Here is an 11,446-nt window from a genome sequence, read left to right as displayed (position 1 = left end):
AAAAGTCCAAGTGGAGAACCCGAATGAGTCACTGGGTCAGACGGCTGCCTATTGGCGTTTACGAGGTCTACCACGGCACCGATATCGCTGTTTGAAGCTGTATTGATTTGGCTGTCCTATCCGAGGGCAAAAAACAACCCCCGGGTATGGCATACATACCATCCCCTAGATAGAGAGTTATACAGCAGGAGACGCCCGCTCCCAGAAATCACAAAAGACCATAACCATCCCAAGCCGACCACTCCGTACGCAACCTCGTATAATAGAAAATAGGGTAAAAAGTGAGAGAAGTTGCACGATGCAAGTAAAGACGCGCCAGTCATCACCTCATCGTACACTTGGCCGGGAAATTAAACGCCCAAGCCCTGCGAACCGAGTGCCCAAGAAAATAGGGGGTATGTACAGGAACACTTCAGGTTCGCCTCGCTGGAAACAAAAAAAAAACGACGGACTTTTCTTTTTTTTTTGACCTCACACAAAGGAAATAGAAAAGAGAAAGATCCGCTAAAATATTGCGTAAAATATTGCAAGTTAATTCAAGAACTCAGCAACGCGTAGAGTCGGGTTCATAGCGACCTTGCGTGCTTCACTGCCGCAGCAGGCACGTTTCATGCCGACAGGTCCTGAGACGGGACCAGTTCGCTGGGAGATGGAATTATTCTCATGTGGCATCATAAACGAGTGCGGTGTTTGACCATCGGGCAGCACGGTGTGTTTACCGGAGGCACCGAGATTCATCAGGTGGCGCACATGGTTCTGAAGCAGAAGATCCTCAGAACCAGTGCGTCCACGTTTCCGGCACTGGCGCCGTTCGGGCGTAGCACCGGAAAGTTCACAGAGACTCTGAGCGGCTTCATTCAAACTGGAATCCAGGGTGAATGCTGACAGATCTGGGACGGAGACACCCATAGAGCTAGGGTACTCAGGAGAGCTGTAGACGCCAACTCGAGAAGTCTCTTCAATGGGGGAAGCGATAGCCATGACCTTCCGAGACTCTTGCATTGTGCACCGCAAGGTGGCCTTGACGGCCAAACGAGCGGATGCAGTACCACCGGATCCCGAGGCATTTGATGAAACCGACGACGACCGCGAGGAGCGAGACGACAGGGTGGAGACATCCGACACCATAGATTCGGGAGACGAAGCCGAAGAGGTCGAGCGAGCCAAAGATGACCGACGAACAGTAGCCGGGTAGCCATCAAACGACTGAGACCGAGGGCAGTATGACAGAGGGGGCGCTGATCGAGAGTCGATCGCGCCATGCACGCATTCTGCACCTGGTACATAGCCGAACTGAGAGCTGAGCGACAGGTGTAAGCAGCCGCACTCGCAGCGGGAGTGCCGGCCACCTGGGATTGAGGGGTCATCTGAGGAGTAGGAAGCATGGAAGGACGTGGCATCGCAGGCAGAGCCAGACTCGGAAGCTCCATACGCGGGGTCGGCTCCAGTGGTCGGGGAAGACCCCGAGGACAGAAGGTCCGCTCGCGCGAGAGAGACTCGTTCGGCACACTGCGAGGCGAGGGAGACTCGGACAAGGCGAGGTCCCTCTCCATCGCAGGCGCCGGGGTCATCGGCTCTGACTCTACCGAGTCCAGTTCAGGAGTAAGTCTGGGAAGGACTGTCTGCCAACACTGACCTTCCGCCACCGGAGCACCACCGGCACCCGGCGTCAACTTCAAGACCAGATCGGTCCAGCGCTGGAACGTCGCTTCGTCGATGTGCAGGCGCCATCCGACGGCCTTGAGGAACATCAGTTCATTCTGATTGATTTCCAGTGTGTTAAGACCGGAAATCTTGCTCCAGGCACGAGCGGAATAGTTGCGGTCCTGCAGATACTTGGAAGCGAGAATCAGCGCTGCCAGGAACATGCGACGCCCACACTGCATGGCCCGCAACAGTGACTGATCCCGAGGCTGTTCCTTGGTAAAGTCATGCGTGGGCACATGGGGCTTAATTTTAATCAAATAATACAAAGCCACTTGCAGGGTACTATAGCTAGTCCGTGAGCGACGGAGTGTTTCCTGGATGAAGATGCGAAGGGGGAGAACGCCTTTGGTTCCCGTCGCGGCATCACTGCGGGATGCTGCGGCGGACAGAGGCCAAATGATCTCCACGATCTGTGACGCGGTATCTTGTGGGTGGTTTAGCTGCGCGTGTTCGAACCCACGATGGGGGGTGTTCACGACTTACCGACGAGATTATCGACAAAGTTGACTTTCCGCTCCGACTGCCGAAGCAGACAAGGCGGAGGCCGCGCACTAGGAGCGCTAGAGGCATAACTGTTAGTGCGTCGAGGATGCGTGCGCAACTCGGACGGCACTACACCATCTTTAGGGGCAGATCCTTTACAAGACCGGGAGCTAGTTCTGGTGCTTCTTTGACTGTTTCCCTCATTGTGCCACACATCGGGGTTGGAGGGGGCGGTCGACGCGGAGGAGGCGGAGGAGGCGGAGGAGATGGAGGCGATGGAGGAGTTACAGTCGAGGGAGAAGACGGAGGAAGAGGACGACGAGGCGGAGGAGAGGGCGTAGGGGTGAGCGTGGTGAGACGCGGTTGATTGAGAGCCTGAGTTTGCAGTCAAACTCAAGACGTCCATCCTTGACATATCCGAGTTCATGGTTCGAATAGGGCGCGAATGATCCGATTTGTACCGTGTGAAGAAACCGTGAAGCAGGAAACCGGGAACGAGGACCGAGACAACAGAGCCGTCTTCGAGAGAGGCGACGGCAGACCTTTAGTCGAGAAGCGCCAGGTTTGGATGCTGAACGCTAGTCGGAACCACCGGGAGTGGCGGGCAAGCAGATCGAAGAGAGCAAGAGAGCAAGAGATCAAGAGATCAAGAGAGCACGAGAGCAAGATGAAAGATAAAAAACAGATTCAAGATCAAAGCAAGACAAGAAGATATTCACAAACCGATCACCAAGTGTGTAATCAACCTTGGCGAGTGACTCTTTTTCGTGATGATTCAGAAGTCAGAGGCGAGGATGACAGCAACGGCGATCGGGTCGGAAGAGGCAATAGGGTACATTTTGAAGAGAAAGGTAATAGAAACAAGAACAGAGACTCAACGGAGCATGAACAGGCAGAACCAGCTAGTGGCTACTTGTTACAGGCAGGCGTTGGGGGGGGGGGATTAGGCAGAGGGAGTGGAGGGAGCGGAGAGAAGAGAGAGAGACAGAGAGGGAGGCGACCTAGAGAGGGAAGAAAGAAAGAGTCAGAACCAGACCCGGATGACACTATTCATAATTTCTCCAGTTTTCACTCTTACCTTATGACTCTTTCAGAATCTGCCGTGACTAAGAAGAGGCAAAAAAGGGAGAGACGATGTGGCGAGAGAGAAAAGGGTGGCGGGAACTGGGGGGAACCAGTCGGAGCTAATAGGGAGGGGGAGATGGGCACTGCTGGACCTCTACCTAATGGAACTATACCCAAGGGAACTACAGTTATTGTAACAAGATCATAATTCCTACTGTTCTCTTCTCTTCAGGGAAAAACCGGATGCGGCGAGAATGGCGCCGAGATAGGAGACATGACTCTACGGGGGAATGAGAAATGAGAATAGTCAGAGATAACATGGACAGACAGTACGGTACTGTAGACTGTAGACTGTAGACTAACACTAACATTATAAGATTCAAACTACAGGAATATGCAGCCCTGGAGTAGACACAGACTGAATGTGAATGAATCAGGTCTATACCCTAAGACCCTGGCTGAGAACCCAACCAAAATGTCTCTACACACTTACACACTCTACACCCTACAACCGACACTGTTACTGTACCTCCAACAATGCGCAGAAGAAACTGTCTGAGTCATAAAGGCGCTTGCCACGTCTTTTGCTCCACTTTCGGTGGCTTCAAGCCTTATTGGCTGGGAGACAGGGGGACAGGACTCAGATGACCTCACAGGATTAGGCTGAAATGAAAGAAAACTACTCTGTGTACTGGTAATGTTGGAGAATGGTTCATCCGTGAAACACATGGACTATCCATGGGTGATGCCTGATCTACAGTACTGTGGGCTATGCGGATTATTCACCGAGTTGCAAACACGTTGGATGGGCAGCATATAGTATTGTAGGGTAGGATAGACAGGTACAGACACTGCCTACACGGCCTGCACTACCTGCACGGCCTGCGCTGCCTACTACTTTGCCTACGCTGCCTACTCTACCGACTCTACCGACTCTACTCACACTACCTCTCGCAGCAGTGCGACCAGCCCCTGCACTTCGGCCTCTAATCCCGGTCAGCAGAGCCGAAACAAAAAAAGATGAAACTGACCACTCACCGGTGTTATAATGCAGCAAGCTGACCCGCACCACCCCATCCTCCACATCGGGCAGCCCACACACCTCGGCCAGCAACCGGTGGCTGTACATATGACCACTGCGGAATCCAAACGCCGATCGGCGCTCAACGGCGTCCACCAGCTGTTGGCTGCCCATGCCCTGGACCACAAAGCTGATCACCGGGACACGGAGCGCCTGGTCGGCAGAGGGCTCTCCAATAATAGTAATGGAGGGATGGGCAGCCAAGAACTCCAGGAGGATCTGCTGCAGCCGCTCTTCGTGCTCCGCCATCTTGGCCCAGCGTGTGCGAGGGGGGGAGCCAAAGTACTCCACAACGCGGGGAATGCTCTGGGTCAGCTCATAATTGGCAGATGCCAGGTTCAGCTTCAGATCCAAGGTGTTGTGGGCCTTGAAGAAATGGCCCAGCGACTGGATCTGGTCATGGATATGGGACGAGGCATAGAGTTGGGCCAGATGAGGCCCATACACTTTGTACCAAGAGAAGGCCTAAAAGGATCATCAGTCAAACCAAAAAAAATCACCTACTGTAACTGAAGTAAATCATGAATGATGGGGGAGGAGGGGGGGGGGGGATGATTGGGCACTTGCATAAAAGTCCACACCCAAAGCTTTCACATCAACCTGGCGATGGGGTGCCAAAGCCACTCCATCCACACACAGCAGGGCCTGTTTTGATGAGCCCATGTACAGTAGACAAGTATACCACTCAGCAGTAAAGGTGGATGGCAAGACTCACCCGAGGATATGCATGGACTGCATCTGCAATCTCTCGGACCGGGCTAATGGTCCCGGTAATATTGGATGCGTGTGGGCATGACACCAGCCGAGTCTTATTGGAGAGCAAAGGCTTCAATTCAGCAGGATCACAGACGGGATTCTGAGGATCAGAAGCAGCCCACCACTTCACTCTCAAGCCCAATCGCTCTGCAACTTGGACCCACGGGGCGGTGTTAGCCTCATGGTTGAGTTTGGACAGAATGAGCTCGTCGCCAGGCTGGAATTTCAGGGCTGTCGAGATGTTGTGCAGGAGCTGAGTGGTTGAAACACCAATACTAATCTGTGTAGATTGGATTTAAGCCACTTGTTTTCCTTTCTCTTCTGGTCGGCACTCGGCCGTTCTATAGTGGTCGCTGGAGGTGGAGATATATACCTCTTCAGTGGCAGCATTAATGAACTCTGCCGCAACTTGATATGCATCTGAATATGCAGCGGTTGAAGCCTTGGACACTCCATAGGTCGCACCAAGCTGGACATTCGTGTTCAAAAGGTATGCATGGATGCTTTCCGTATGGCTGAGTTAGTCCTCCGTAAAGAGGAGACTGCATTAGTCCAGAGTCGACTTACGAGTCCGCCACACTCCCCAGAACTTGACTGCCCCCTGTGTCTCGATCTTAGCGTTCCATCTCGTATCTTGGAAGTTCATGCCCGCCAACTGACCTGCATTATCCATGAACACCTGATCCTGCTGTAGAGCAGGGAAGCAAGCACGAGCTGCTGTCACATCGAGAGCGTCCATGTTGGAATACCGCAAGTCAAGTGAAGTATAGAGAAAAATGATGACAAGAGACAAAAGTGGAATCCAACTGGGGCCAGTGTTGCTGCACTCTGCTGAGGGGTAAGTTGAGGAGTTTGATAGCGGATTGATCTCCGATTGCTGAAGTGACTATACGTTCGCTGGCTCTGAACGAGACTTGGGCGTGGCAGACATACGATCAACTCTATAGTAATGGATATAATCTCTAAATGCTGGTCTTGCATGGGTGATGCCCAAAAGCCTGTTATATAGAAACCCCTACAAATCAACTGAGCATAGTAAGACAAATATCAAATGCGATGATTCTGCTTCCATCGGGTATATGTATGAAATCCAAACCAACCCCCCGTAAAGACACAAGAAAGGCAGAAAGACAGAAAGAAAGTAAACCGAACCCCACAACCATTACCGAGAGCGCGTACTCGTCGCAGGCCCAGGAGCAGCGTCGTGTACAACACACAGCAGATACTTCCGGTCCGGTACGACGACAATCTCATGTTTTCGCGTGCGCATCCGGAGCAGCTTCACCTCGTCATCCTCTTCGCGACCCGCATCACCGTCCCGATCCTCCTCCCGCGGGCCCTTGCCCACCCCATACTCCTGGGTGGCCTCCCCTGTTGCCGGTGACTCGCCGAAAGCAGGTCGCGCGAGGGAAACCCCAGTGCCGAAGCACTGGAAACAAAAGTAAAGATATGAGCTGCTAATGCCTCGGTCTGAGAGGGTTGGTACGGTGAAGGGACGGCGAGAGCAGGCGAGGCAGGGGAGGAGTCGGTAGATTGAGCGGAGAGAGGGTTGGGTTCAGAGGGAGAAGAAATCGGAGGGCGCGAGGAACTATTCTCGAGAGAGGTTGGCGCTGCTAGCTGTCCTGTGCTTTGGATGATGGAGCCGTCTTTGCGGGAAAGGATCAGGGTCGATTGTACGCCCGGGCGAGAGGTGAGATGGGAGAGCAATGCAGTCACATGTTGAGGGACCTGCTGGGTACGCTGCTGAGAGTGTGAGCTAGAATTTCTTCGAGCGGAGCTGGGACTTACTGTGGTGTTCGCCATGGTTATAGGGTCGGGGAAAGGTGAGAGCTTTGGAATGGAGGATCGAGGTTGGAGAAGGATTAGACAGGCGAACAGCTCATGGCTCGGTGGTTTCTTTTTTCTCCAGGTGATGTGGCCTTGAAATAAAGGGATTCAATGTTGTTTCGTTCCTAATTCCCTGGAGCACACAAGAGGTTTCCCCCAGGCTGTCTAAACAAATGACTAAGCAGGGGTTCTGACATCTGGAGCTTCATGCAGGCTCTCTCATAGCGAGTTGGTATACAGTGCTATGCCAATGTGGCATATCGCCTGTTTGACTCGTCTAAAGTGAGTTTACTAAGTCATACATTCTTTCTGCCCTTTTGGCCAAGGCTGCTGTTGATGCTATCTATGTGGCAAACAAGAAAGATTGATTTGATATGTACTGACTTGCATCAAGATATAAATTGATTCATATTCACCGGAAACTCGCTGATATACAAATCCAAAGAAAGACAAAATGGTATCATCGAAAATATAGCCAAAACGAAAGCACTGGCACAGGTAGAAAGTAATAAAATGATCGTAACCGAAGAGAAGGGTAATATCGTCCCAGAAAAACAATCAAGGAAATAGAAAGATCGTAATTTATCGATTGCGTGAAACGTGAGCACCACTGCGACTAGACTTGTCGGACATCCAGCCAGACTCAATGGTTTCACTCATGTTGTCCAGATGCTTAGCATTTGGACGGCCATCTCGGTAAGAGCTAGAGGTTTCAAAGCCACTGTGCTCGCTGCTTCGAGAGGAGCTGACCCAACTCTCAGGGCGGGAGGCATGGCGGAGGTAATGATTTGCAAAGGGACCAGAAGGGAATGGTGGCAACATGGTTGGATCAAGCAGCCCCTCCAGAGGATTCTTGTTTCCAGCATTGAGTGCGGCCATAAGTGCTGCTTGAAGAATCTGGTTCTGACGTTCCAGATTGGCAACTCGGTCTTCAAGATAGTGGTCCGTCTGAGCTGTCTGGGGGCGGTGGCTACTCTGGGACTCTCTAGACCGATGCGTAGACACAGAGTACTGTGACCGGGGAGAAGAAGTATTCTCCAGGTTCGGATGGCTGCGACTTTGAGGTATCATAGAGTGAGCGGAGTGGGGATACCGAGGATGACTGTGGATGGAGGTTTGGTGTGTATCCATCGTTCTTCCTCGGTGGGCTGGCTGGGTGCTTTTCTGTTTCTCAGCTTTACGGCGAGATACTTTGACACCAGCGCTGGGACCAAAGACCTCGTCATCTGACGACGGCAATGGGGACTCAGGACGACTGTCAGGACGACTTTCTTGGTATGAGTCGGGATAGCTCTCATGGCGAAGACTGCTCCTGGAGCTGTCACTTCGGGATATCATCGAGTTGCGGTAAGAGCTAGGGGGGAGGGGGTGCCTCCATACTTCTCATAGATTGAAGCTGAGCTGCATTAGGGGCGGTGTAGTTGCGTTGGCCAGCTGCACGACCAGGAGGCGGGGGAGGTGGGTGGGAAGGAGGAGGGGCTGATGGAAGAGAAGCAGTAGGGGGAGGCGATGGCAGGCCGAATGGAAGATTCTTGCGACCAACTTGAGAGTTGATCTGCAATCCATCCAAGATGATACGTTTGCCCTGGGTTTTGATGGGCGTTGATTGTCCCAACAGGGGGGAGTCGGCCAATGGCTGACCCTTAGTACCTGCACTTGAAGGGCTTTCAGGCAATTCTTCCATGCGAGGGATACGAATACTAGCAGCCCGTCTTCGAGAAGTGCACTGAGTAGGAGATGTTGACTTGGAGTTATCTGACCTTGACGGTGTACAGATACTCTCCTCGTCGTCCGCGATCGAACCTCCAACGTCGACATTACCCAAACAGTTTGCAGGTCGTGATTCGAGAGCAGATCCAGTCTTTTTATTTTCAGGCACAGCTCCCGAGGAAGATTGGGCCAAAGACATGGGCTCCGAGCGAGCCGGACGAATACTCAAGCGAGCGTTTGTCCGAGGAATACCGGAGGCACGCTCAGCCTCGGGCAATGAGGGTAGTGGTCTGGTTGGTGCCGGGAGAGGAAACGCCTTCAGCGTGCCCATGGATAATGACGTTGGACGAATTTTACTCTGATCTTCTAAGGCTGACTCCGCGGGCGCTTGAGCTCTCTCGACAGAGGTCTTTGTCTCGGAGGTCGGTTGAGGTGCCGACGTAAGAGCACCTGTGCACTTCGGCTCTGCCTGCTTGACGGGAGTCTCTTTGATACCATCTGAGGACTTTCGGCGCTCATCGCCGGACTCGGTAACGCCAGAAGATTCGATTTGCGAGCCGAGCGAAGAGCTTGACACGGTATTGGTAAGGGTTTGATAACGTGGCACAGCTGAGGTTCTTCGCGCTGTGACGCTGGACTTTCGAGGCGGTGCAACATCAGGGAAGAGCTTCAGAGTTGGGGTCGGCGTACGGCGAGATTGGTCCGACTCAGACTGCTTTCCTGCAGGATAGCGCTTCTGGCTGTCCATGGAGGGTCGAGGAGATTCTGCTACCGCTATACTCGGGGCTGCATTGCTTGGTGCATTGCTTGGTGCATTACTCGTGACTCGCGAAAGAGATTCTATATTTTGCGAATGCGTCCGAGCGCTGGACCCTGCAGAGCTGGATGGCCGGTTGACCTGTTCATCAATTGATGGGTTATTTCGACTGTGGCTCGCATAAGCCAGCGTCGAAGTCGATCCCACAGTGTTCTGGGAAACAGGGTCCCCAGAGCTCGAGGTTGGCACGGAGGCCTGAGAAGAAATATTATCAGATGGTTGATAAGGTGGTGGTACTGCATCGTCAAAGTCAGACGAAAGTGAGACCGCGACGTCGACCATTGAGCCAAAATCGTCCAGATCTAGAGAGGCCAGGCGACGCCGTGTTTCGGTCGGTCGCTTGGCTCCATCCGCTTTGGCCTGTAGCCATGGCTGGCCAATATTTTCAACGTCTTTCTTAGACTTGGAAAGAGTACGGGATAGAGTACTGTCCTTGGAAGTTCGAGGCTCCTTTGGTCCCTTGAGATCTTTTGTTAGGGGGGCTGGGATGAGGTATCCTTCCCTCATTAGCGCATCCATCTGACGTTGTTGTTCCTCTTGTTTGGATCGAGGCGACGACTCTTTCTTTTGTCGCTGAGCAAATTGCAGCAGGCGACGATGGAATGGCTTCAGTTCTGGCTTCGGATCCGGCTTGTATTCCTTAGTTTCGACTGCAACCGGCAGCGCAGTTGTCGTATCTGATGGACTTGCAGGGGATCTTGGAGATGATGCTTGGGGCAGAGATGGAGTCGAAGGCTGTGCGGGCATGTTCTGTGTTTGGAAGAATCGAACGAGGTCTACCAAGCTCTCATTGCGGCCAGGTCGCTCAGCTGTGCCCGCCGAGCGTGCTTGAGGCCGTGGACCACTTTCCCCTCGGGGTCTGGAGGGCACTGGCCCAGGAGTTGGCGATGTCATGTGGGAAATCCTGCGTTTCGATGGCAGAGGATCGGGTCGATAAGTCCGGACAATGGGGCTTGGTGCGACGGCACAGTCATGCGAGGATTCCCAATGCATAGAGAGACGGGGCATCCAATCCGGCTGGCTTTTCAAGGCGATTGCTCGCGGGGCGTCGACATCAGGGTCCCAAAGGGCTTCACGGCGACAATGATGCTATTCTTGCAAGGTCAGAACCAGGGCGATGCCTCGACCGCGAGACATGCTCACCTATGGATCAATGAATAGGGGGACTGAGGCTATATAACACTGGCGAATATGATCTATCTCAAGATGACACGAGTATATACAGGGTGCGCCACTATAGAGTAGATCGAGGGTGGCGTCTGATGAGCAATGGGAGTACAGAAACAAGCGAACGGAAATCGAACCTGAGACGAGGCAACCGGCAGGGAGAAGAGTTTAATAGAAAGATCCCCAGGTGAGCTGTCGCATCCTTGCTTGACCGGCGGGAGACCTGGACGATCCAGACGCAATGAGTCCCACCCTCGGAAGCTGGACAGGCACCATAGTTGAGGTTAAAATGGGACCCGACAAAGAGGTTCTGCATATCATCAGGCTTTCCTCCACAGGGATTCGCCCATGCAAGGTGTGGGACCCCCAATCCTGATCAAACACGCCTGGGTAGTTCGGGAGGACATATATGACACAGCGCTGCATGCGTGTTTGCCATTGTGCCCACTGCCAGAAGGACAATGCCTGCTAGGACAGAGTAGACCAGTCAAGAACTAAACGGACTTCATGTTGGACCATTGCACAATTGCACCATTGCTTTTTTTTTCTCTCTCTCCCCCCCCTTTTTTTGGGTGTTTTCGTTTTTTTGCCCTTCAAGTTAGACAATAAGCAATAAAGGGAGGTAAGGGGGGTCGAATAGTGACAGGAGGGGGGGGGGGGGAAACGTCAGTGATGTGAGGTATCCAAGTTAGGAAGCAGAGTTCATCCGAGTTCACAGTTTGAGTTCCGATCGGACTCAGGGATCTTCCAGGCAGTCGATCATGTATGGCACAGAAGTACTGTGCAGGAGTGAAGTGGTGAGGTGGAGGGGAAGAGAGAGAGAGAAAGAGAGA

At 52.8% G+C, this 11,446-nt stretch overlaps 4 protein-coding genes across 4 annotated transcripts; all 4 read right to left on the bottom strand.

The window, feature by feature from the left end:
- Window positions 1–531: 531 nt before the first annotated feature.
- N7511_011201 (putative G1/S-specific cyclin Pcl5) lies at window positions 532–2,617 on the bottom strand (the record flags this gene model as incomplete). The annotated part of the gene is given in 3 exon segments (XM_057133578.1): window positions 532–1,277; window positions 1,295–2,131; window positions 2,191–2,617. The coding sequence occupies 3 exon segments, from the start codon at window positions 2,615–2,617 to the stop codon at window positions 532–534; spliced, it is 2,010 nt and encodes a 669-aa protein (XP_056978866.1).
- A 1,577-nt stretch (window positions 2,618–4,194) lies between these two features.
- Window positions 4,195–5,831, bottom strand: N7511_011200 (putative aminotransferase; the record flags this gene model as incomplete). The annotated part of the gene is made up of 6 exons (XM_057133577.1): window positions 4,195–4,241; window positions 4,294–4,801; window positions 5,052–5,372; window positions 5,466–5,595; window positions 5,660–5,693; window positions 5,753–5,831. The coding sequence occupies 6 exons, from the start codon at window positions 5,829–5,831 to the stop codon at window positions 4,195–4,197; spliced, it is 1,119 nt and encodes a 372-aa protein (XP_056978865.1).
- Window positions 5,832–6,254: 423 nt separating this feature from the next.
- On the bottom strand, window positions 6,255–6,895 carry N7511_011199 (uncharacterized protein; the record flags this gene model as incomplete). Its single annotated transcript, XM_057133576.1, has 2 exons — window positions 6,255–6,521; window positions 6,590–6,895. The coding sequence occupies 2 exons, from the start codon at window positions 6,893–6,895 to the stop codon at window positions 6,255–6,257; spliced, it is 573 nt and encodes a 190-aa protein (XP_056978864.1).
- A 606-nt stretch (window positions 6,896–7,501) lies between these two features.
- Window positions 7,502–10,535, bottom strand: N7511_011198 (uncharacterized protein; the record flags this gene model as incomplete). Its single annotated transcript, XM_057133575.1, has 2 exons — window positions 7,502–8,298; window positions 8,360–10,535. Coding segments are annotated over 2 exons (2,973 nt in total), but the record flags the coding sequence as incomplete, so codon positions are not given.
- Window positions 10,536–11,446: the final 911 nt, after the last annotated feature.

The sequence above is a fragment of the Penicillium nucicola genome, assembly GCF_028828085.1.
Source record: "Penicillium nucicola strain IBT 29836 chromosome Unknown utg000011l, whole genome shotgun sequence".
Taxonomy (NCBI): domain Eukaryota; kingdom Fungi; phylum Ascomycota; class Eurotiomycetes; order Eurotiales; family Aspergillaceae; genus Penicillium; species Penicillium nucicola.
The sequence above is the reverse complement of the archived record's forward strand: the minus strand, read 5'-3'. Positions and strand labels throughout refer to the sequence as shown.